This window comes from Scyliorhinus canicula, chromosome 6 (assembly GCF_902713615.1).
Source record: "Scyliorhinus canicula chromosome 6, sScyCan1.1, whole genome shotgun sequence".
In the NCBI taxonomy this organism is placed as follows: Eukaryota; Metazoa; Chordata; class Chondrichthyes; order Carcharhiniformes; family Scyliorhinidae; genus Scyliorhinus; species Scyliorhinus canicula.
The window spans coordinates 113,685,190-113,710,982 of NC_052151.1; the positions used below are offsets into that span (position 1 = coordinate 113,685,190).

Below are 25,793 nucleotides of genomic sequence, written 5' to 3' on the forward strand. Positions count from 1 at the left end.
CCACACGGACAGTGACCCAGAGCCGGGATTGAACCTGGGACCTCGACGCCGTGAGGCAGCAGGGCTAACCCAGTGCGCCACCGTGCTGCCCTCAGGCCCTGGAAAGTTAGTTGTTTTTCAGCTTGGGGAGATGAAGTCATTTCTGGGTGGAGCTAAGTGATTTAGGGAGAGATTTTTGAGAGGGTTTTTGAAGAGTTCTGATCTGGCTACCACATAGTCCACAAGTAAAGGCAGTTTTCTTTCCCAGTAGAATAGTTTAAAAAAGAGTAATAATATTTTAAAGCAGAGCAGTCGTGTCTGAAGACAAGGAAGAGGCTGAAACAACCCAGTTGAAACAGCTATTTGAAGATATTCAGCCAGATTCTGCAGGGGTTTTAACCGGGGCCCTGCTGATTTTAAGATGTGGCAGTGCCAGGGTACTAGCATGTCAGGTGGCACTACCAGGGAATGGGCCTGGGTTGGGGGGCCTTACCACGTGGGGTGAGGGGGTGTTCCTGGGTCCTCCCCAAGATTGGAGGGCAGGGATGACAATGGGAGGGGGGCAATCTGCGAGGAGCCTTTCGTGCCGGCCTCACCAGCAGGAAATGATTCGAGTGCGGCCTCAGCAGAGAGAAACTCCCCAAGGCAAAAAAAGTGAAAAAATGTATTTAAAGTATTTCTATCCTATAGCAGCAGTAATTGGTTGATTTTATTATTTACTTCTAGAAAACCAGCTGACCTACATAACCTAGCTCCTGGCACTCACCCTCCATTCCTGACCTTTAATGGGGAGGTCAAGACAGATGTCAACAAAATTGAAGAATTCTTGGAGGAGATACTGTGCCCGCCAAAGTAAGCTCCATTATCTTGAATAATATTTCATATTTGCTTTGCAGTGTTGCCTCCAATGGCAAGAGCATGGTCAAAATTAACCTTGTAAGATAAGCAGCAGAAATGGCAGTGCTGGAAGCAGCAAGACTTTGCTTTGCAGGTGGTTTTATCAAGTGTCACCACTGCCTTGTGGGAGTGGTCCCATTTGGGTTGGATCCATTTTATTTGTTTCTGATCACAGGTGAGCGGGCTGAGTTCTCAGCTCTGTTAATAGGTGAGATTGGTAAAAGCACTATTCCAGCTGGTATGGATTTTCCACAGGTGTCGGCATAGGACCCAGCCAGATCTCCAAAATCAAAGTAATGGTTTTGATTTAAAAACTAGAAATGCTGAACAGATCAGGCAGCATCTGTAGAGAGTTAAAACATAGTTAATGCTTCAGGTAAATTACCTTTTAAAAGTTGGAAACTTAACCGGCTTTAAGCAAGTAAAGAGCTGGGAAGAAATAATTACGGGAGTATCTATGATAGATTGAAAGGAAAGGAAGATTAAATGAAAACCGGGATGATAGTGCAAGGTAAAGGAGGTGTAATGAGATCAGGAAAGGAACAAAAGATGGCTCCAGAGGAGGTGTAAATGGGAAAAGCAGAACTATCGCTAACAGCTACATTCCAGATTGTGGTAACTGTGGAACAATAATGCTGATTAGAATTTTTTGAATTGACAGTTACGAAAGGAAAGTGAAAATGCTGGAAATAATTAGCAGGTCAGGAAGCTGGCCTGATTTAACCACCACATGGTTCTCAGCACGGATCTGGCTGCTGGTTAAATGGCGGCAAAGGCCAAAATCAAGATTTGTGCCGTGCCCGAATTAGTTTGCTATCTAACGGGCTGGCTCCCGATGGCGAGTTCCAGATCACGGCCAAATATGGGAGCATATCATTACCCCCCATCTGCAATCATTTCAGTCTGATCAGGGAGATTGAACTTGGAAATTAACTGGCTCCTCAGCAAAAAAACACGCAGTTTGTTTCGTACTCCCTTTTAAGAATGTGAAACTGGGGCAGTGGCTGCTGAGTTGAACTGAGGGAAGAGCAGCCATTTCCATTTTCAGGCATGCAACACCAGGACACTGGAGCTGCTGCCTCAGTGATCAGGAAGGGGGGGTGGAGAGGGGTAAGTGTTCCAGGTCAGGTCGCTCCTGGGCCGGAGGTGGGGGGATGGGCAGCATGCTGTGAAGATTAATGTGACAGAGGCTTCACATTTTTTAGGTGCAACATATCTTGACAGTGAACATTGGACATTTCATTTCACCAAGCTGCACATAGTGAAATGCCACCACAGTGCCCACTCAGTGCTCCTCAATCTTCTTGATCTTACGTGGTCTAGTGCTATGTCTAGGTGTTTCCCCAGGATACACATCAGAGATGGAGTGTACTTGCTGCTTTTTGCATCCTGTGGCCTTTGATGCTCTTGGCCGACGTCCTCTGGAGGGCCTGAGCCAGAGGGCCCTGGCTGACGTACTGGTGTCACAGGCAACGCCATGTCCTGCCCACCGCCCTTGAGATGTGCAGGTGTCAGGAGGGGGGGGGGAAGATTCGGAAGAACTGGAGGCCTCCATCAGCTCCTTGGTGGCAGGACCTGAGTTGGCTTCCAGCGCTTCCTCGTCCCTGAAGGTTAAATTGGGCCCTGGAGTCTCCATGGGACCGAGGGGTAGCTGGAGTGAGCTCCTGAGGCCTCTGAGTCATTTAGCTTTGCCAGTCCTGGTGGCTCCCCATTGCCTGCACACTAGTGTAGACTCCCTCGGTGACTGGGCCATGCTCTGCAGTGGCCAGGTAACGTCCACCTATGTTTGGGACATGTCCGTCAGCTACTGGGAGATGATGTCGAGGCCCTCAGCCATGGTCGTTACAGACTGAGCCAGGCCTTGGGCACCACCATTCAAGGCGTTGACCTCGTGCTGCAGGCTTTCCACTTCGGTCGCCAACCTAACAGTGTTTGTCATGGTGCCACGCATTGTTGGCATCATCTCCTGCGCCCGTTAGCGTGAGCCCCCCATGCCCAATCATGCAGGCATGAGCGTGACCCTGCCCCACACCCATTCATCCTTGTGGGCATTGGGACATCGTCCACCCCCACTCCCCAGTGAGAATACCCCACTATGGGATTGCTGAGGACCCCCCAACCTTCATATCCCCCCTGCACCCCCTTTCATGAAAATGACCCCTCAGGCCTTGCCCCTGGCACTATCACCCTTGCACCCTGCTACTGCTAACCTGAGGCAGACATTGCCACTGACAAACTGGCAGTGCCAACCTGGCACCCTGGCACTGCCAGGTTGACACTGTCAGGGTGCCAGGTTGGTTCTGCCTGGCTCCCCGACCATACAGGGGTCTCCAATGACCTTCGAGACCCCCAGAGTGGCCATCGTGCCTGGTCTCCGCTTGTGGGGTCCAGTACTAATCAGTGCCTGGACGAGGCCTCAGCAGTGCACTCTGTGATTCCCGGGAGCTGGGAGAATATGGCTGTGACTCAGCCATTGATATTCCGATGAGTGTATTAGCTCATTTATTTATGATTAAGCTGGATCATGCCCACTAAGGACACCGGAGCCCAAGAAGAACAGGGGGAAGGGTCTAGCCACGCTGAGTTGGCGGGCCCTAACATTTACATTGGGGTTCAGGGAACCCGCACTTTGCATATAATTTAGCCCTGTGTTACATCGTGACCTGACCCTCAGTGACCTGTGTTACATATTTGAATGTGTCTCTGATTGACTGATTATCATAGAATTTACAGTGCAGAAGGAGGCCATTTGGCCCATTAAGTCTGCACCGGCCCTTGGAAAGAACACCCCACCTAAGCCCACACCTCCACCCTATCCCCGAACCCAGTAACACCACCTAACCTTTTTGGACACTAAGGGCAATTTAGAATGGCCAATCCACCTAACCTGCACATCTTTGGACTGTGGGAGGAAACCGTAGCACCCGGAGGAAAGCCATGCAGACACTGGGAGAACGTGCAGACTCCACACAGACAGTGACCCAGCCTGGAATCGAACCTGGGACCCTGGAGCTATGAAGCAACTGTGCTACCATGCCGCAAGGTATGCATACAAGACAGCATGTTTCCTAGTGGTAAAGTTGTGGAGAGCAGCTGTTATCTGACTACTCCAGGAGAAGAGACGAAGTGCAGCAGGTCAACAATAAACTTCAACATCCTGGATTTCCCTTGTTGAATGTGGCAGTATTTGAGAAGGTTATATTTATACAAAATTGTTCCTCTAATATGCTTGATAAGGAAATAGGTAATATATGTTTATATAAAAAGGTAGATTTTTTTTTGTGATCCTGCTTGTAGAAAGATCCTTCACCACTAGCAGTGTGCAAGGATACTCACTGGTTTGTTGTCAGTTAATTCACTGTGCAAGTGCGGCTGAGGGGAAATCTACTGCACAAAGCCCATTTAATATGGAGGAGTTATCTTTTTTTTTCTTTTTTTAATGAAATTTAGAGTACCCAATTCATTTTTTCCAATTAAGCAGCAATTTAGTGTGGCCAATCCACCTACCCTGCACATCTTTGGGTTGTGGGGGGTGAAACCTACGCAGACACGGGGAGAACGTGCAAACTCCGCACGGACAGTGACCCAGAGCCAGGATCGAACCTGGGACTTCGGCGCCGTGAGGCAGCAGTGCTAACCACTGTGTCACCGTGCTGCTCCAGGAGTTATCTTCTTATCCTCTCCTTCACACATCTGTAAACTATTTTGGGGGATTATCACCATTACCATCACCAATAATGGTGAGATTATATATGCATGAATAATGTAACTAAATGCTTTCAGGCCTGTGTGACACTGACAGATTGCCGGTACTTGCTGGTGTGGCATCTGGAGTGCCTCTTTTTGTGAATCTAGAGCTAAATTTGAAAGAGAACAATCGAGGAAAGGTGTCACATTATTCATCTTGAGTTAGTGGAAAAATCGATAACAATAAGAACATAATTTTATTAGAGTTTTTCCATCTGTGAATAGAGCAGAACCATGACACTTGTTTAAAATATATTCGAGAAACTTCAAGTAAATGTTCTGTACTGCATCATGAGTGTGATGTGTTTATAGTTGACATAATGCCATAACACTGCAACCAAGGCCATCCGCAATTGCTAAAATATTATATGGGTGTAAAATTTCTCCCAATCCCCTTCAATAACTTTCGTGGAAGATTGGTGAGAATTGGTGAGGATCAAGAAAACGTCTGGGAAAATTTACCCCACTATTTTTTTTAAGAAATTCTAAATCAGAGAGGAAATAATGAAGGTGGGTTTGATTTATTAATTTACTGCACTTATATTTTGGAAAGCAATGTTTTTCATGATCCCTTTTCACAGATTTTTTGTTTTCTTACCTGTTTTCGTCACTGGCCTTTCTCCTTCCACAAGGTCCACTTGTGCATTTCCAGTGTGGATCACTAAATAGGAATCGGGAAATTTCCCCATTTTCCCTTTCCTGGCCTCAACACGTTTTCCCAGCCTTTGTGGAGCATCTAATCACTGGAGGGAAAACAAAATACTGAGCTGTCAGAGGCAATTCTTTCCCCTTTGTTCCAGGTTGTCTCACCTGCTCCCAGGCCTCTGCCAATGTTACTGCTGTTCAGCAGCTGCTGCACAATGTGGGCACCCTCGAGTAAATCTGCCTTTTTCGTGTTTCCGGCTCCTCACTGGGGAAGTATTAAATTATCACTTAGTGACTTTTTGACAGCTCGTTCACAATTGGTATCCCATCCTCTGGGATGTCACAGGGATGATACTTGCCCTTAACCACTGCTGCTTAGTGAGACAATTGCATAATTTGTGAATCCTTGTTAACACTTGCTGTTTGCACTGTCATGTTCGTTCATCAAAATAATAGAATTAAGAGCAGTTTCAGAAGAAGTGGACATATGAGCTACAACCTGACTTGTCAGACTAGCTTCTGTTCACCAGTTCATTACACATACAAAATAAATGTAATTTTGTAATGTTTCAGAATCTTAGGTAACATTTTGCTTCTTGAATAAAATACAAATTATCCAGTACTTGGGTGACCTTTGCTTACTTGAAATAAGTTAGTTTACACAATGGGTTAACATGTGTCCTTTCACCTCAAGATCTGAGTTTGAATCTAGCCTAAGTTGATGAAATATGTGTATTCATCCCCTGCTGATTGGGCAGCATTCACCCATTTACGAATAAGTGTGGATCTACAGCACAGCACTGAACACAATAATGCACACGGTAGTCATCAAACTAGCAAGTCTCACCAAAGACCACAAGAAAAAGCTGGCATGTGAATTTGAAAGAAACTCCCCCTGGTGGAATAGCGGGGTCTTTTCAAAGAAACTCATCCCATTAGCAGGGACTAAAACTATATAGCAGACATTGCTCTATACCTATAGTGGGGCTGGGGTCAGGGAGGGGAAGGGTGGGGGGGAGAGATTGGTAGGACTGGGGGAGTGTTTTTGTGATGCAGAAACTGGGTAATTTCCTCTAATGCCATTGATCATCTTGGCACAGACAAGAATGTAAAAGCAGCAGTAATATTTAAATGTATTTCTTATGAATGCTGATAGAATTTTTGAAAATGTTAAGTGAATTATCCTACATGCTATGAACAAATTATAAATTAGTGATCTCAGAGAACAGCAAGAATATTCTGCATTGTTCAGTGACTTGACATAACAAGTTGGTAGAGTGGGCAGATAGGTGGCAGATGAAGTTCGATGTGGTGTGATGCATTTTGGTAGGAAGAACACGGACAGACAATATAAAATAAGGGATCAAATTCTTAAAGAGGTGCAGAGGATCCTGAGTGTATATGTGCATAGATAGATCATTGAAGGTGAAGACAGCAATTAATAAGCATTTAGAATTCTGGGGTTTATTAATAGGTGCATAGAGCAAGAAGGTCATGCTGAAATTATACAAGAAACTAGTTGGATCTCAGCTAAAATATTGGGTACGGTTCTGGGTGCCACACTACAGGAAGCATGCAAATGCATTGGAGAGAGTGCAGAAGAGGTTTACAAGAACGGTTGCAAGGATGAGAAGCTTCAGTTCTGAGGATAGATTGGAGAAGCTGGGACTGTTCTGCTTGGAGAGAAGAAGGCTGAGAAGATATTTGATAGAGCTGTTCAAAATCATGAGGGGGCTGGACTGACCAGATAGGGAGAAACTGTATCCCCTCGTAAAAGGATCAAGAACGAGAGGGCACAGATTTAAGGTGATTTGCAAAAGAAGCAGGATTGTGATGTGAGAATTGTCTTTTCACATGAGTGGTTTCAGTCTGGAATTCACTGCCTGGAAGTGTGGTGGAGGCAAGTTTAATTAAGGCATTTACGAGTAGATGATTATTTGAATAGAAACAAGGTGCAGGAGTACAGGGGAAAGGCAAGGCAATGGCACTAAGTCATAATGTTCATTTGGAGAGCTGGTGCAAACATGATGGGGTGAATGAACTCCTTCTGCATCATAACGATTCTGTGATGTACAATTATTGCCGCTGCTGGAAACAGACTGCAACCTTCAATATTAGAGTGGGGAGGGTGAGGTAAATAGGTAATCGGACATTTCTCTGAACAGTACGGCTATGTCACAATTTCACAGGTATCGTGTTATTTGACATTTTTGTGACGATTCTGTGATAAAATTGATTGAAGATCTATTTTGGAATGTTACTACTTTCAGGTACCCCAAGCTTGCAGCAAAGCACCATGAATCGAACTCTGCTGGAATTGACATATTTGCTAAGTTTTCAGCATACATTAAAAACACAAGGATAAATGCTAATGAAGGTAAGAACTGAACTTCGCACTTATTAGACTGTAGATTGTTAGTGTTAAGTGTTGATAAATGTTAGCGTAAAGCTTCAGCAACTGTAAAATCGTACACTGTAGATATTAATTTTGTTTTAGCCCAGAATAAAGACTTGGGTGGTGTCTGTATTAAGCTGAAGAGAGAGAACAAAATGTACTAGTTCAGTTTTCTAAACAAAAGTTGAATTTTGAAGCCACCTATTAATTGTTGACAGAAAAGATAAATACTAATCAGCTTCACCTGTGGGATAAGAGCTTTATCAGTGGGAAAAACACGAATGGAGAATGAGAAAGCTGTTTAAATTTTTGTGCAATTTGAGAGGTTTTCTGAACACGTGAAGTTGGAGCGTGTGGACAGAGAATGCTTGATAAACTCAGCAACTCTGGCAGCATCTGTGGAGAGGGAAACAAAGAGCTGACATTTCAAGTCCATATGACCCTTCTGCAGGTTTATTTCAGATTTCCAACATCCAAAATTGCCCTGGTATTTGGAGAGGGTTCAAATGAGAGAGAGGAGAGGGGTTATTGTGGGACTTGTGCGCCAAGTTATGAAGAGAACCTTAAGAGTTGAATCTGTAATCCTTAGAAACATTAATGGGGAAATATGATTCAAGTCGAAAATGTCTGTACAAATTGCACTTTGACCGAGTGCATGAGGACAGGAACATAAAATCAATAAACTTCAAGTAACTTTTCTCACCAGTTTAAGTGGTAATGGAAAATAGGATTCTAGCTAAAGTAGTTAATGTGGTTTAAAGAATGCCATGAAAGAAGGATGTTCCCAATGGTGAGGGTGTCCTGAACCAAGGGTCACACATTGAGAACGCTGGCTAGACCATTTAGGACAGAGTTAAGGAGAAATTTCTTCAGAGAGTGGTGAGCCTGTGGAATTCATTCCCACAGGAAATGGTTGAGGCCAAAAGATTTTCAAGAAGCAGTTGGGTATAGCCCTTGGGACAAAGGGGATCAAAGGATATGGGGAGAAGGCGGGATTAGGCAATTGAGTTGGATGATCAGCCATGATCATAATGAATGGTGAAGCAGGCTCGAAGGGCCGAATGGCCTCCTCTTATATTCTGTTTGTTCTATAACACGTTGCTTTCTAGAACATATGTTGGTAAAGGTTATCATCAGGTCCCTTGAAGTTTCTACGTTTGGCTGGAAGTCCCATTAGTAATACTGCTGCCCATTACAATCCAAGAGAAGCATTGGGTTAATGGGCTGAAGGAGAGAATTGCAATTTAAAAAAGAACTTCTGTAACATTAAGAGTACTGCTTTCAGTTACAATTTCCTGATGTTAAAAAAGCAATACTTGTTTCATGTATTTTGTAATGAGAAACACGACTGAAGCATTGTCACCAATACAAAATAGCTTCACAGAATCACAGAAAAATACAGTGCAGAAAAGACCCTTCGTCCCATTGAGTCTGCACAGCATAAAAGCCATCTGATCTGCCAATCTTAATCCCATTTGCCAGCACTTGGCCCATAGCCTCGAATGTAAAGATGTGCCAAGTGCTCATCCAGATACTTTTTAAAGGATGTGAGGTGACCCGCCGCTACCACTTTCCCAGGCAGTAGATTCCAGACTGTCGCCACCCTCTGGGTAAAAAAGTTTCCCTCCAATCCCCCTGAACTTCCCGCCCCTCACCTTGAACTTGTGTCCCCTTGTAACCGACCCTTAAACTAAGGGGAACAGCTGCTCCCTATCCACCCTGTCCATGCCCCTCGTAATCTTGTACACCTCGGTCAGGTCACCCCTCAGTCTTCTCTGCTTCAGCGAAAACAACCCAAGCCCATCAATCGTTTCTTCATATCTTAAATGTTCCATCCCAGGCAACATCCGGGTGAAACACCTCTGCACCCGTTCCAGTGAAATCACATCCTTTCCATTATGTTGCTCCCAGAACTGCACACGGTATCCAGCTGTGGTCTCACCAATGTTCTATATAACTTCAACATGACTTCCTTGCTTTTGTAATCTATGCCATGATTGATAAAGACAATTGTACCATATGCCTTTTTCACCACCCTATTAACCTGTCCTCCTGCCTTCAGAGATCAATTTACAAACACGCCATGGTCTCTTTGTCCCTCAGGACATCCCAGTGTGGTGCCATTCATTGAATATTTCCTTGTCAAACTGTTCCTTCCAAAGTGTATTACCTCACAATTTTCAGGATTAAATTCCATCAGCCCCTTGTCTGCCCATTTGACCATCCCAGAAGACCATATGACCAGAAGACATAGGAGCAGAATTAGGCCACTTGGCCCATCGAGTCTGCTCCGTTATTCAATCATAGCTGATATTTTTCTCATCCCCATTCTCCTGCCTTCTCCCCATAATCCCTGATCCCCTTATTAATCAAGAACCTATCTGTCTATGTCTTAAAGACACTCAGTGAATTGGCCTCCACAGCCTTCTGCAGCAAAGAGTTCCACAGATTCACCATCCTCTGGCTGAAATAAATCCTCCTCATCTCTGTTTTAAAGGATCGTCCCTTAAGTCTGAGATGGTGTCCTCTGGTTCTAGTTTTTTCTACAAGTGGAAACATCCTCTCCATGTCCACTCTATCCAGGCCTCGCAGTATCTTGTACATTTCAATAAGATCCCCTCTCATCCTTCTAAACTCCAACGAGTACAGACCCAGAGTCCTCAAACGTTCCTCATACAACACGTTCTTCATTCCAGGGATCATTCTTGTGAACCTCCTCTGGACCCTTTCCAAGGCCAGCACATCCTTCCTTAGATATGGGGCCCAAAACAGCTCACAATACTCCAAATGGGGTCTGACCAGAGCCTTGTACAGCCTCAGAAGTACATCCCTGGTCTTGCATTTTGCCCTCTTGACATGAATACTGACATTGCATTTGCCTTCTTAACTGCCGACTGCACCTGCACATTAACGTTAAGAGGATCGTGAACATGGACTCCCAAGTCCCTTTGTGCTTCTGCTTTCCGAAGCATTTCCCCATTTAGAAAATAGTCTATGCCTAAATTCCTCCTTCCAAAGTGCACAACCTCACACTTTTCCACATTTTGTTTCATTTGCCACTTCATTACCCACTCCCGCAGCTTGTCCAAGTCCTTCTGCAGCCTCCTTGCTTCCTCAATAATACCTGGCCCTCTACAGATCTTTGTATCATCTGCAAACTTAGCAACAGTGCCTTCAGTACCTCCTTCCAGATCATTAATGGTATATTGTAAAAAGTTGTGGTCCCAGCAAAGACCCCTGAGGCACACCACTAGTCACCGGCTGCCATCCTGAAAAAGACCCCTTTATCCCCACTCTTTGCCTTCTGCCAGTCAGCCAATTCTCTATCCATGCCAGCATCTTGCCCTTCACACCATGGGCTTTTAACTTACTTAACGGTCTCCTATGCGGCCCCTTGTCAAAGGCCTTCTGGAAATCTAAATAAATCAAGTGATTCTCCTTTGTCTAACTTGCATGTTACCTCCTCAAAGAACTCTAACAGATTGGTCAGACACGACCTCCCTTTGACAAAGCTGTGCTGACTCAGTCCTACCTTACGATGCATTTCCAAGTGCTTCGTAATCTCATCTTTAATAACAGACTCTAAAATCTTACCAATGACCGAAGTCTGGCTAACCAGCCTATAATTTCCCATCTTCTGCCTTCCTCCCTTCTTAACCAGTGGTGTTACATTAGCCATCTTCCAGTCCTCTGGGACCCTTCCTGCCTCCAGTGATTCCTGAAAGATCATCACTAATGCCTCCACAATTTCCTCAGCTATCTCTTTTAGGACCCTATGATGAAGTCCATTTGGTCCAGGTGACTTATCCACGTTCAGACCTTTCAGGTTGCCCAGAACCTTCTCCTTAGTAATGGTCACTGCACTCCCCTCTGCCCCCTGATTCACCTGGAGCTCTGGCATCCCACTGGTGTCCTCCATAGTGAAGACAGATGCGAAGTAGCTATTCAGTTCATCTGCCATTCCTTTGTTTCCTATTATTACTTCTCCAACCAGATTTTCTAGTGGTCAATGTATTTTTGCCTCTCCCTAACCTTTTATGTATTGAAAAAATCTCTTCCCATCTTCCTTTATATCACTAGCTAGCTTGCACTCATACTTCATCTTCTCCCCCCTCATTGCTTTTTTAGTTGTCCTCTGCGCGCTTTTAAAGGTTTCCCAATCCTCAGCTTTCCCACTAATCCTCGCCACTTTGTATGTTTTTTCCTTAGCGTTTATGCTGTTCTTGACATCCCTCGTCAGCCATGGATGCCTTGTCCTCCCCTTAGCATCTTTCCTCCTCCTTGGGATGAATTTCTGTTGTGCCTCCCTAATTACCCCCAAAAACCCCTGCCATTGCTGTTCCACTGTCTTCCTTTCCAATCAATGCTGGCCAGCTCCTCCCTCATGTCTTTGTAGTTACCCTTATTTAATTGTAATACTGTACATCTGATTGCAGCTTCTCCCTCTCAAATTGCAGGGTAAATCTCATCTTATCTTTCTGTAACCCAAGACTCTCGGCCTCACTGTTAACTACCTGGCCTATCTTTGTTTATTCCGCAAACATTACTGATCCTACCCCCCACATCGTCATCCAAGTCACTTATATAAATGACGAATAATAGCGGACCCAGCACAGATCCCTATGGTAGGTCACTGGACACTGGCTTCCAGTCACTAAAGCAGCCGTCTGTCATCACCCTCTGTTTCCTGCAGCTCAGCCAGCTTTGAATCCACCATATCAAGTTTCCCTGTAGCCCATGTGCATTTGCCTTCTTTATAAGTCTACCATATGGGACCTTGTCAAATGCTTTGCTAAAATCCATGTCAACTATATCAACTGCATTAACCTCATCTACACACTTAGTTACGTGCTCAGAAAATTCATTCAAATTTTTTAGGCATGACCTCCCTCTGAAAAACCCATGTTGACTATTCCTCAACAAACCTTGCCTCTCCTCGCGTCCCACAGCAACCTGGGACACAAAAAGCCTTTCTCTTCCTTCTCATTATATCCTGAATATCTCTGGTCATCTGGTTTTCTGGGCTTGTTGCTCCTTCCTATAACCCTCGAGTGAACATGTTGGGCTTGTACCCTCCCCATTTCCTCTCTGAACACCCCCAACTGCTTTTCTGTCGATCTCCCCACCAGTAACTTGTTCCAATCTACCTTGGCCTGATCCTGCCTTATTTTACCAATGTCTGTACTCTCCCAATCCAAGACCTTTTTCTGCAATTTGTCTATTTCCTTGTCCATAACAAACTTAAATTACATCATGTTGTGGTCGCTATCACTAAAATGCTCCCCCGCCATCAGATCCACCACCTGACCGGCTTCATTCCCCAGAATTAGGTCCAGTACTGCATCGTCTCTTGTTGGACCCTCCACGTGTTGAGCTAAAATGTTACCTTGTATACATTTTACGAACTCTGCTCCATCTAAGCCCTTAACACAATGACTATCCTATCCCAGTTAATGTTGGGAAAGTTGAAATCACTCACTATAATTATCCTATTATTATTTTTACACACTTCTACAAATTGCGCACGTATTTCCTCCTCAATTTCCCGCTGACTATATGGGGGTCTATAATAAACACCTAGCAATGTGACTGTCCCTTTTTTATTCCTAAACTCTACCCACAAAGCTTCATTTCACACCAACCCCAAGATATCATCTCTCTGCAGTAACTGACTCCTTAACTAATAGTGCAATGCCTCCCCCTCTTTTGCCCCCTTCCTTGTCCTTCCTGAAGATTTTGAATCCCAGAATGTTAAGATGCCAATCCTGCCCCTCCCGCAACAACGCCTCATAATTCCACGTGTTAACCCTCTCCCTTAACTCATCCGTTTTACCTGTAATACTCCGGGCATTAAAGTAGGCTTCATTGAGGAGGTGACAGATAAGGAGAACGTTACAATATGGATAGAGATTTAAGTACTTCACAAGAAACTATTGGAGAAGATGAAGGTGTATGGATTAAGTAGATTGTAGCAAATTGGAATATAAATTGGTAAACATGGAGGAAACGTAGTCGGAGTTAAGGATACTTTCTAAATGGTTGGAAGCAGATAGTGGTGACTCACGGTTTTCTTTAATTTCCCTGTACGTGAAATTTAATACTCTGCTAAAGAAGTTGGGAGGGGGTTGTGGTGGAGGGGTGTCAAAATGTACAACATTTCATGTAGTAGAAGTTGTAAATCATTACAAAGATCAAAAGAAGCAACGTGGGGATATTGATACGATGGTAGAATGGACAAAAGGTTACCAGAAGGAATTACCTGTGATACGAGATTTGGGACTGATGGCAGGAGAAACATTTTTAAACTGAGGATTGAGAGCTGGGCATGCACAACTCTGGAGTTACTGGCTGAAAAAGAGACCATGTCAGTATTTAAGAGCAGAGTAGTTTCAGGTTCAAGGAAAGCAGGTCAATGAATGAGAATAGAGCAGATACAAAGCGATCAGAACAACTGCTTGTATGAAGGATAGACACTAACTGTGCCAATGGACCAAATGGCCATCTTTGTTTTATAATATTTATGTAACTTGCTGCACAGAAATATATTTCAAGAATTCAGTTAAACCTTAAATGACTTGGTGTGTGCCATAGAATGCAACTCAAAGCTACTTTTGTTCTTTGTGAAGTTATCCATGTTCCCACAAAGGAGTAAATAGGGCAGACAACGCCAGAGCTCAAAGGATGACAAAAGAGATAGAGATTAAGATGAAGAAGGATAAGTGTGCTTATGGCACATTTCAGGTGGAAAGTACAACTGAATCAGGCTGATTATAGAAGGTTCAGAGGGGAACGGAAAATCAAGTAAGTGAAACAGGGAAGTGACTGGTAGGGAACATAAAAGAGAATGTCAAAGTCTTCTAAAGGAGGTAAATAGTATAAGGGTGGTAAAAGGAGGAATGGAGTCCATTAGGGACTAAAAAGAGGATTTAGACATGGAGGAGGGGGTCATGGCTTGGGTATTAAATGAATACTTTAAATCTGTCTTGATTAAGGAAGAAAATGCTGTGCGGTGGGGCTGCTTCCAGAAATGATAATTTAGGACAACATAAATAGTCATTTGTGAAAATTCGGAAATGGGGAAAGCCAGCTCAGATTTGTTAAGGGCAATCGTGTTTAATTAACATGTTTGTGTTTTTTTGATGAGGTAGCTGAGAGTGTTGATTTGGGGTAATGTTGTTAATGTGGTTCTCATGGACTTCCAAAAGGCATTTAACAAAGTGCTGTACAACAGACTTATCATCAAACATAAAACCCATGGAATAAAAGGGACAGTAGCAACATGAATATGAAATTGGCTGAGTGATAGGAAAGAGTAGTGATTAAAGGTTGTTCTTTGGACTGAAGTTAGGTTTATAGTGGAGTTCCTCAGGGATTGGTGTTAGGGTTCTTTTTTTTTCTTAATATATGTTGATGACACTAGATCTTTGTGCTCAGGGCACATGTTCAAAATTTGTGGACGATACAAAACTTGAAAGAGCTGTGAAGAGGATTGAGTAGAATTTCAAAAAGGACAAGTTGGTGGAATGGAAAGACATGTTGCAGATGAAATTCGATGTAAAGAAATGTGAAGTGATTCATTTTGGTCAGAAGTACATGGAGAGGCAGTATTGAAACAAAGGGTGCAATTCAAAAGGTGGTGCAGAAGCAGAGGGGCCTAACGATATATGTGCATACATTGTTGAAGGTGGCAGGGCAGATTGAGAGAAATGAAATGAAAATCGCTTATTGTCACGAGTAGGCTTCAAATGAAGTTACTGTGAAAAGCCCCTAGTTGCCACATTCCGGCGCCTGTTCGGGGAGGCTGGTACGGGAATCGAACCGTGCTGCTGGCCTGCTTGGTCTGCTTTCAAAGCCAGCGATTTAGCCCTGTGCTGAACAGCCCCAGCAGAGTGCTTAACAAAGCACATACCTACTTGAGGCTTATCAATAGGGACATAGAGTACAGGAGAAACAAAGTAGAAAACGTTGGTCTGGCCTCAATTGAAGTATTGCATGCAGTTCTGGGCAGCACATTTAGGAAGGGTGCAAAGTCATTGGAGAGAATGCAGAAAATATTCAAATAGAATGCCCCAGGGATGAGGAACTTCAGTTATATTGATAGATTGGAGAAGTTGGGGGTGTCTTCCTTGAAGAAGAGAACCATAGAATTCCTACAGTGTAGAAGGAGGCCATTCAGCCCATCGATTTTGTACCAACCCTCTGAAAGAGCATCCAATCTGTGTCCACTGCCCCGCCCTATACCCGTAACCCCATAACCCCACCTGATTTGCACATCCCTGGACACTAAGGGTAATTTAGCATGACCAAGCCACCTAACCTGCACATCTTTGGGCTGTGGGTGTAAACCGGAGCACCCGGGTGTAAACCAAGCAGAAATGGGGAGAAAGTGCAAACTCCATAAAGTCACCCAAGGCTGGAATTGCACCCAGCTCCCTGGCACTGTGAAGCAGCAGTGCAAACCACTGTGCCACCATGTTGCCCCTTTGGGAAGAGATTTGATACAATTATTCAAAATCGTGTGGGTGGAAGGATCGAGAACCAGAGGGATTTAAATAGGCTTAAGGTGATTGGCAAAATAAGCAATGGTGACATCAGAAAAAGCTTTCACATACAGCAATTGGCTAAAATCTGGAATGCACTGCCTGAGAGTGTAGTTGAAATCAGCTTCAATTGAGGCTTTCAAGAGGCTGCAAAAGGGTAACGTGCAGGGCTTACAGGGAGAATGTGGATGAGTGGCTCTAGGTGAATTGCTCCTTCAAGGAACCAGCACAGGTACGATGGGATGAATGGGCACCACTTGTGCTGTAACTGTTCTGTGATTCTGTACTGTTAACTCACTACAGGGCAATGCTGCAAGTAATCCCATTCACACAATTCCATTCTTGAATGTTACAATGTGCAACGTGGCATAGTGGAATCCAGACAGAATAACTTGTCACGTAGTAAACCTGGAATTGTCCAATTTTTATTTTCCCTGGTCGTGCAACATTTACACTGGCAAGTCTAACTCATTTTCAGGATGATAACTGAAAAAGGAAGCTCTAGAATCCATTTTTTAGACACACAAATGCATTATAATGCAGCAGTCAGGACAGAACCTCTGAAACCCTCCAATGGATGGAGAGTGACAGTATGATATGAAGTCTGAGGACATCAATGGCTGAATCCTCTTCCTAAATGCTGTTGCATTGAGTTTAGGCAGTTTGTAAGCATTAACATGGAGGCCTGGATTCTACTTTCACTCCTGTGCTGTATTGTAATAGAGAGGAGATAGATGCAGAATTTTACAAATTCTGTACATTATCGCAAAATTAAGAATATTTTTCATGTGAGAGGTTGAGCATTGCATTTTAACCCTTCTCAATAAATAACTCCACTAAGCTATGCTAAACTCATTATTATGTGGTACTGCATACAATCACAAGGACATCTGTAAATATGATGTCTTCTCTGTATCATTTTATTTGTTAGAATTAAGATCACAAGCTCATCAATATCTCAAGTTTTCATGTCCTTAGATAAATGAATAGAGCTTTCTCCACCAACAGATTTTTTGCAACTTGTTGATTAAACAGGGCATCAGTTCATAATTGCAACCTTGTGTGCAGTGACAGTCTTGAACTCCCTATACTGTACTTGAACCAATTAAAGTTTAATTGTCATTGACCTGCAACAACAGTTCCGCTCGGAAGGAAGTCAACAGAACTTCAAATAACAAACTGTATATTGGCACAGGTTCTCGCATCTGCTCCTAGGCAGCTCCAGCAAAGATTTCAACGCTGCCAAAATTTTTTGAAAGCATTTGTTGGTATTTGCCCATACATCTCAAATAAAATCTAAAATTAGTGCATTTTAAAAATATTTTAGCTGTATGTTTGACCGTTTCCAAACTAGCCAATACTGAGAAGACAGTATTAAGAGTTTATGTTTCCCTGATGTAGAACATACCCACTCTCCATTCAGGACCCTTAACCCAACCTCTCTGAATTTCGGCACTGCTTGAAGAGAGCCCAAGTGTGTGTCCCATCACCGAAGTTTCTAACTACCCAAAGACACATGTTTACAAGTTTGCTAAGCTTCCCATTGATTGTTTATCTAGAGCCATCTTTACAATTATTTGCTATTTTGCTATTTTTTTATTCATTCATGGGATGTGTACTTCATTGGCAAGACCAACATACATTGTCCATCCCAAATTTCTCTTGAAAAGAGCTGTCTTCTTGAATTGCTGGAATCCTTGAGGCTATTTGAACAATGCTGTTTGGACTTTGACCTAGCAATGATGAAGGATGGTGTGTGACTTGGAGGGGGAGAAGCCCTTGGTCTTATCAATGGTAATGTTCAGGAAGTGCTGCTAGCGAAGCTTGGTGAGTTGCTGCAGCATATCCTGTAAATGGTGCACATTGCAGTACAGTGAACCAGTGATGGTGGTGGGGGATGTGAGTGAATATTTAAGATGATGGATGGGGTGTCAATAAATTAAATTAATTAAATGGAGGAAAGGTTTGGGGAGTCAGGAGATGAATCATCGCCAGAGGACACTCAACCTCTGACCTGATCTTGCACCAGAGGCCCCTAATTAAAGAGACCCCCACCAGAGATTCCCTAATTAAAGAGATCCCCACCAGAGATTCCCTAATTAAAGAGATCCCCAACAGAGATTCCTTAATTAATGAGAGCCCCACCAGTGAACCCCTAATTAAAGAGTTCCTAACCAGAGCCCCCTTCATAAGAGAGACCCTTCCCTGGGGCGACGGGGAGGGGGTGGGGGGAGAGAAGGAAAGGTGGCTCTGATGGAATTTGGGGCAATTCCCTTGAAGAGTTAACCCCTTGGCCCACCCCTAGGTCCATCGCATCAGGGACACGTTTGTAAATATCTGCACCAATTGCCCACGTGATTCCTGACCCAGTGGACCAGAGAATCACGAGGGCTTGGAGAATATGGTGACCGGCCCATTAACAGGATGCAAATTAGTCTTACTGACCCATGACCAATTTGCATCCTCCTGCTGGCGTGGGGAATGAGCCTTGATCCTGACAGTGGGGACTGAGGTGCCGATCCAATGTTCTGCCTGACGCTGGATTCTCCACCGTCAGTAACAGAGTTCACGATGCGGTGGAAAATCCAGTCCATTATCTGCAAAATTCCAGATGGATTCGAACATCAATATAGTTAACAGCGAATATCTCCACTTCTGATATTACGATGGAGTAAAGATCATTGATGAAGCAGCTGAAGGTGTTTGGGCAGAGGACAGTACCCTGTTGAACGCCTGCAATGGAGATGATTGGCTTCCAACAAACATAACCATCTCCATTCAAAAGAAAGTTTCTTGCAATTTTAATATTGTTCGTAGGATGTGGGTGTCATTGGCAAGGCTGCCAGCATTTATTTTCCATCCCTAATGGTTTGTTGGGGCATTTCAGGTGGCAGGCAATTAAGAGCTTAACCACATTACTGTACATCTGAGATCACATTATAGACCAGATCTGATCAGGGTGGCAGATTTCCTTCTTTAAAGGACTTTATTGAACCAGATGGATTTGTAAGGCAGTCTGGCAGTTTCATGATAATGCCAATGATGCCAACTTTTTATTCCAGATTTATTTCATTAACTGAACTTAAATTTCCAACCGTCTTTATGGGATTTGAACATTTGCCTCCTAATCTTTATTCTGGGTCATTAGTTCAGCAGCATGACCACTTTAATTTTACCAAGAATCCTCGATGTTACATTCTTTCAAATGCTATCATGTCATCTGCAATTACTTTCACCTCACCTCATCTCTGGAATGCAGCTCCTTTGTCCACGTTTGGACCAGTGACATTATTGGTGAGTAAGCGCCCCGAACAGTACGATCGACAACCTCTTCCACCTTTTGGTTCGTTATTGAGAGTAAGCTGATGGGGTGTGATGGCTGGATTGCTTTGGTCCTGCTTTGTGTGGACAGGATATAGCTGGGCAATTTTCCACCTTTGTTGGTTCGGCCCATTGTTGTTCAGGAACAGCTTGACTAGGGGCATGCTAATCTTCAGCTGGAATGTTGCCAGGGCCCTTAGCCTTTGCTGTATCCAGTGTGTTCAGCTGTTTCTTGATATCACACGGAGTGAATCAACTTGGCTGAAGGCTGGCATTACAGATGCTGGGGACCTTGGGAGGAAGCCCTGATGGATTATCCGCTTGGCAAATCTGGCACAAGATGTTTGAAAATGGTTCAGTCTTGTCTTTAGTGTTGTCTCACTGGCTGAAGCATAATTAAGGATGGGGATATTTGTGGACCCTGCTCCTCTAGTTAGTTGTTTAATTGTCCACTGCTATTCTCATGGATGTGGTAGGACTGCAGAGATCAGGGTCTGGATTCTCTGTTCTGGAGCCAAAGTGTTTCCACTAGTAGAGACTTGCTACTGGTCTCTGCTGGTGCTCTGAATGGTGCCCAGTTGAGTTTCCCTCTCCTTTACCATGCTAATGTATGCAAGTTGGAATCCTGCTACTGGGCCGCCATTTTGAGCAGTCAGCCTGATACAGAAAACCGACAGCAGACCCCGCCCTTTCTCCTCCCCCACCCTCCAACAATTTTTCTTCCATTCAATTTCAAATAGCAATATATTGCATTAGAGTGATTGGCAGATTTATTACTGCAGAGTCAGCTGCATGGTGGTTGTTCATCTAGCCTTCCCATCACGCTTGAATGCATCTCATGTACACTGCTTTGATGCTAACCACAATGTTTATAAACACACTTGCTTTGATAGACAGTTGCTCACTACATCAAAAGCAGCTAAGTGCCCTCTCCTGTATATAAGTGGAAGTAAAAGCACTTAGCTTCTTTTGAAATGGCGAGGAACTGACAATCAAGTATTTGTAAACATTGTGAATAGCATCAAAACAGTGTACTTTTTCCACAATACAAGTCCTCTACATTTGCCCACTCACTCAGCTTGTCCAAACCACACTGAAGCATCTCTGCATCCTCCTCACAGCTCACCATCCCGCTCAGGTTTGTGTCCCTAATCTAAATCATTAATACATATTGTGAATAGCTGGAATCTATTGATCCCTGCACTACCCCACTAGTCACTGCCCGCCATTTGGAAAAATACCTATTTATTCCTGCGCTTTGTTTCCTGTTTGCCAACCAGTTTCCTATCCACCTCAATACGCTACCCTTAATCCCGTGTTTGCACGTTAATCCCAGCCCTGATCGACTTGCCGCCATGTATCCATAATTCCAACTACCCTCCATTTACATTGATTTGTGTGATTAATTCATCCACATTATTGTCGATCGTACTATTCAGTGGCGCTTACTCACCAATAACGTCACTGATGCTCAGCTTATGAACCTCCTCTGAGGTCCTGTCTTATTCTGGCCCTTGAATTCTCTGCCCATCACTTTTCTTATTCTCCTTACTGTCTGTTTTCGGGGTCTGTATTTCACCCTCCTCTGACTCTATGCATAGATTCCAATCACCTGCCATTTTAGTTTAAACCCTCCCCGACTACATTAGCACCTACCTCCCACAGGATATCAGTCCTGGTCCTGCCCAGATGTAACCCATCCAGTTTGTACTGATCCCATCTCCCCCAGAACCAGTCCCAATGTTCCAGGAATGTGAAAGCCTCCCCCTCGCACCATTTCCTCAGCCACATATCCATCCGATATATCCTGCTATTTCTGCCAGCAAGTGTTTTTTTTCCCAAAGTTTGAGTTTTATTCCTGTCTGTGCAAACACTAATAGTCAATATTATCAATGCATGATTAGAATTCCGCTATTGAAGAAAGAATTTTTGGACAGTGTCATTACTCATGTCTGTAGTTGCTTCTCAAAATATTGTTATTGAATAGTTTCCACTTCCATCTCTGAGTAATCCTGGGAGGTTTGTTCCATTTTCTACCCTCGGATCATTGCGCCGAGAAGGTGTTTTGATAATGTTCTGAACAGACAAAACATTTTTATGTTCATGGGTATAGCCCTTCCAATTCCATAACCAACACCAACTAAGGATAGTTGGGTGACCTCAGTCACTATTACATCAGCCTCCTCCAACCAGTTCAAATCCCGATCATGGAGATATTTATCTTCGTCCTTCACTCCATCCTCCCCTTTCACATTTAAAGCTGGGTTGCAGAGCTGGGGCGGGATTCTCCCCTACCCGGCATGACGGGGGGTCCCGGCGTAGGGGAGTGGCGCCAACCACTCTGGGGTCAGGCCTCCCCAAAGGTGGGGAATTCTTCCCACCTTTGGGGGCTAGCCCCGCGCCGGAGTGGTTGGCACCAGAAGACTGGCGCAAAAAACCGGCACCCCCCGGGGTTCGATCGCCCCCCGCCCCCCCCCCCCCCAGGACCCCGGGGCCCGCTCGCGCCGCTGCCCCACCGTTACAGAGGTGGTTCAAACCTCGGCAGCGGGAGAGGCCTCCCAGTGGCGGGACTTCGGCCCATCCGGGCCGGAGAATCACCGCAGGGGCCTCTCCGATCGGAGTGGCGTGATTCCCGCCCCCGCCACTTCCCGGGTAGCGGAGAATCTCTGCCACGGTGGGGGCGGCATTTTCGGCGGCCCCAGGCAATTCTCCGACCCTGCTGGGGGTCGGAGAATTTAGCCCATGGTCTGTAAAAATGGTTCCAAATTTCTTCAAGTGGTCGATAATCTGGGACTAAATTTGCACATCCTGCCTCTTCCCCCCCCCCCGCCCCTTTGATATTCCCATGGGAATAGATAACCAGACTCATTCTCTTGACACTCTGTCCCGCTTCACCCTTCGCCTGCGCTCTATCCTACACCTTTATTAATGATGCCACTGTCCCTGCTAACAGACTGACACTGAGTTCACCCCTTTTTAAAAAACCTTCTACCAGGATCCCTAATAGGGGAGGTGAAGCGGAAGGAGGGAGGAAGAGTTGGGTTAGGAGTTAGAGGCTGGGTTATGGGAGGACGTCCTGAGGCGAGTCAATGCATCCTTGTTGTGTGCCAGGCTTAGCCTGATACAATTTAAGGTGGTCCACAGGGCACATATGACTGTGGCCCAGATGAGCAGGTTCTTTGAAGGGGTGGAGGATAGGTATGGGTGGTATGCGGGTGGGACTGCAAATCATGTCCATATGTTTTGGGCACATCCAAAGCTTAGGGGATTCTGGCAGGTGTTGGCTGACGTCATGTCTGAGGTGCTGAAGGAAAGGATGGTTCTGAGTCCATTTTAGGGGGTGAGAGAGGCCGATGTCTTGGCCTTTGCCTCCCTGGTAACCCAAAGATGGGTCTTGTTAGCATGGAGGGTCTCTGAACCCCTGAAGTTGGAGGTGTGGGTTAGTGACATGGGCGGGTTTCTCAGGCTTGAGAAGATCAAGTTCACCCTGAGGGGATCGATGCTAGGGTTTTCCCAGAGGTGGCAGCCGTTTACCAACTTTTTTGGAAAAATTAAGCTGTCAACAGTGTGGGGGGGTGGGGGGGTGTAAAAAGGGGAGTCATGGGGAGTTGGGTAAGGTGGGGGAAGGTTGGTGGGGAATTGTGGTTGGGGTGTTATGTAAGCCATGTTGGCTGGGTTTTCTTTTTTGTTTTGTGTGTGGTTGCTTATTCTGTTAGAATTTATAATATGAATGCATCAATAAAATATTTTTCCAAAAAAAATAAAAATACCTCCCACCAATACTGTCATGGATAGTCGGATCTGCAACAGGTAATTGGTGAGAATAAGGTTAGTCAGTGTTTCACTCCTGTTGGTTTTCTCATCACCTGTTTCGAGTCCAATTTGGCAGGTATGTCTTTTAGGATTCGGCTAGCTCAGTCAGTAATAGTATTACCTCGTATGCCCCGTTACATCCCTCACTGAAATGGGTAGGTCCGCTGGCTTGATGGTAATGATACTGTGAGGGAATGTCCATGCCATAATGTTACAGGTTGTACTTGATTTTGAATACAATTCTGCTACTTGCGGCCCACAGCCCCTCCTGTGGGGGGAGCTAAAAGGAATGTAGTGGTAGTAGGGGACAGCATAGTGAGGGAGATTGACACAGCCCGACTGCAAACAGCTCTGCGGCTGTTGCCAGACTGGTACCAGGGTTCAGGACATCTGCTCAGGGCTGGGGAGGAACATGCACGGTAGGGCAGCACGGTAGCTTGGTGGTTAGCATAAATGCTTCACAGCTCCAGGGTTCCAGGTTCGATTCCCGGCTGGGTCACTGTCTGTGTGGAGTCTGCACGTCCTCCCCGTGTGTGCGTGGGTTTCCTCCGGGTGCTCCGGTTTCCTCCCACAGTCCAAAGATGTGCGGGTTAGGTGGATTGGCCATGATAAATTGCCCTTAGTGTCCTAAAAAAAAAGTAAGGTTAGGGGGGGGGGGGTTGTTGGGTTACGGGTATAGGGTGGATATGTGGGTTTGAGTAGGGTGATCATTGCTCGGCACAACATCGAGGGCCGAAGGGCCTGTTCTGTGCTGTACTGTTCTATGTTCTATGCAGTGGGAGGGGAAGGATCCAGTTGTTGTGGTCCATGTAGGTACCAACAACATAAGTAGAATGAGGAAAAAGGTCATGCATTGAGAATATGAGTTGCTAGGTATTAAATTAGAAAGCAGAATCTCCAACGTTATAATATCTGGATTTTTACTTGAGTCACGTGCTAATAAGATACGCAACATTAGAGAGATGAATACATGGCTTCAAGATTTGGTTGGGGAAAGTGGGTTCCAGCTTGTGGGGCACTGGTATCTGTATTGGGGAAGGTGGGGACTGTAACATTTGTAAGGTGGGGACTACAACATTTGGACAATCTACACTTGGACCATCTACACTTGGACCATGCTGCAACCATTGTTCTTGCAAACTATATAACAGGGGAAGTAGAGAGTGTTTTAAAGTGATCAATGTGGGCAGATGTGGTAAAAGAGTAGAGACCAGGGAAGAGAGGAAATTAAATGAAAATCGCTTATTGTCACGAGTAGGCTTCAATGAAGTTACTGTGAAAAGCCCGTAGTCGCCACATTCCGGCGCCTGTTCGGGGAAGCTGGTACGGGAATTGAACCGTGCTGCTGGCCTGCTTGGTCTGCTTTAAAAGCCAGCGATTTAGCCCAGTGTGCTAAACCAGCCCCAGGAAGGTATAAATATGGGAAATGATACAGACTATGACTGGAAGTCTGAGAGTGAATCAGCAAATGAGGCCAAAGGTTATAAAAATAACAGAAGAACAAACATTAAGGCTCTGTACCTGAATGCACACAGCATTCAAAACAAAACAGATGTCAGTGCAAATAGAGATTAATAAGTGTGTTCCAAAAGCCAATACAAAGGCATGGCTGCAGGATGGTATCGGTTGGGGCCTAAATATTGAACGTTATGCTAGAGAAACAGAGTTAATGGGTAGGATTTTCCTCTCCTCTGCGGCGTGTTTTGCAGCCCACCATTGGCTGGTGGCAGGATCTTCTGGTCCGCTGTTGTCAATGGGATGTCCCATTGGTTGCACACTCCACCACCGGGGAACCCACTGCAGAGGCTCATCATTGGCAGGACCGGACGATCCCACCGACGGGAACGGCTGGAAAATTCCACAAAATTTTTCCAGTCTCAGAGTTCCTGGCTCTGACGAAGAGACACCCAGACTCAAAGCGTTAGGTCTGTTTTTTCTCCACATTTGCTGTCAGACCTGTTGTGAATTTCCAGCATTTTCTGTTTTTGTTTCAGATTCCAGCATCCGCAGTAATTGCTTTTATAATATAAGTAGTTGTTTGATAGTATAGAACTTGAGTATTGTTGAAAAAAGAGACTTTCTTTGACAAATCTTTTCATCTCGTACTCGTCAGAGCATTTGCAGGAATGTAGTGTAATTCAGGCAAATCAAAAAATTGATACCGTATGAGAGGAGAGTGCTGATTGGTTGGTAAATGGACTCTGATTGGCAGAGGCATTGCCATAGTGAATGTACCCCACCCTTAATGATAGGGCACCCAGCATATTCACGCAAAAGATAAGACTAAAACATTTGCAACAATCTTCAGCCAGAAGTGTTGAATGGATGATCCAACCTCACCTCCTCCAGTGACCCCCACCATTACAGATGTCAGTCTTCAGCCAATGCAATTATGATATCAAGAAATGGCTAAAGGCACTGGATACCGCAAAGGCTATGGGCCCTGACAAGATTCC

General features: G+C 44.7%; 1 protein-coding gene across 2 annotated transcripts in view; it reads left to right on the plus strand.

Moving 5' to 3' along the window:
* Nucleotides 1–25,793, plus strand: part of LOC119967408 (chloride intracellular channel protein 5-like) — a 179,131-nt gene that overhangs the window by 138,259 nt on the left and 15,079 nt on the right. For both annotated transcript variants that reach the window (XM_038799924.1, XM_038799925.1), the window contains 2 exons: nucleotides 706–831; nucleotides 7,539–7,645. In XM_038799924.1, coding sequence (XP_038655852.1) covers nucleotides 706–831; nucleotides 7,539–7,645 — 233 coding nt within the window. The remainder of the gene's footprint in view (nucleotides 1–705; nucleotides 832–7,538; nucleotides 7,646–25,793) is intronic.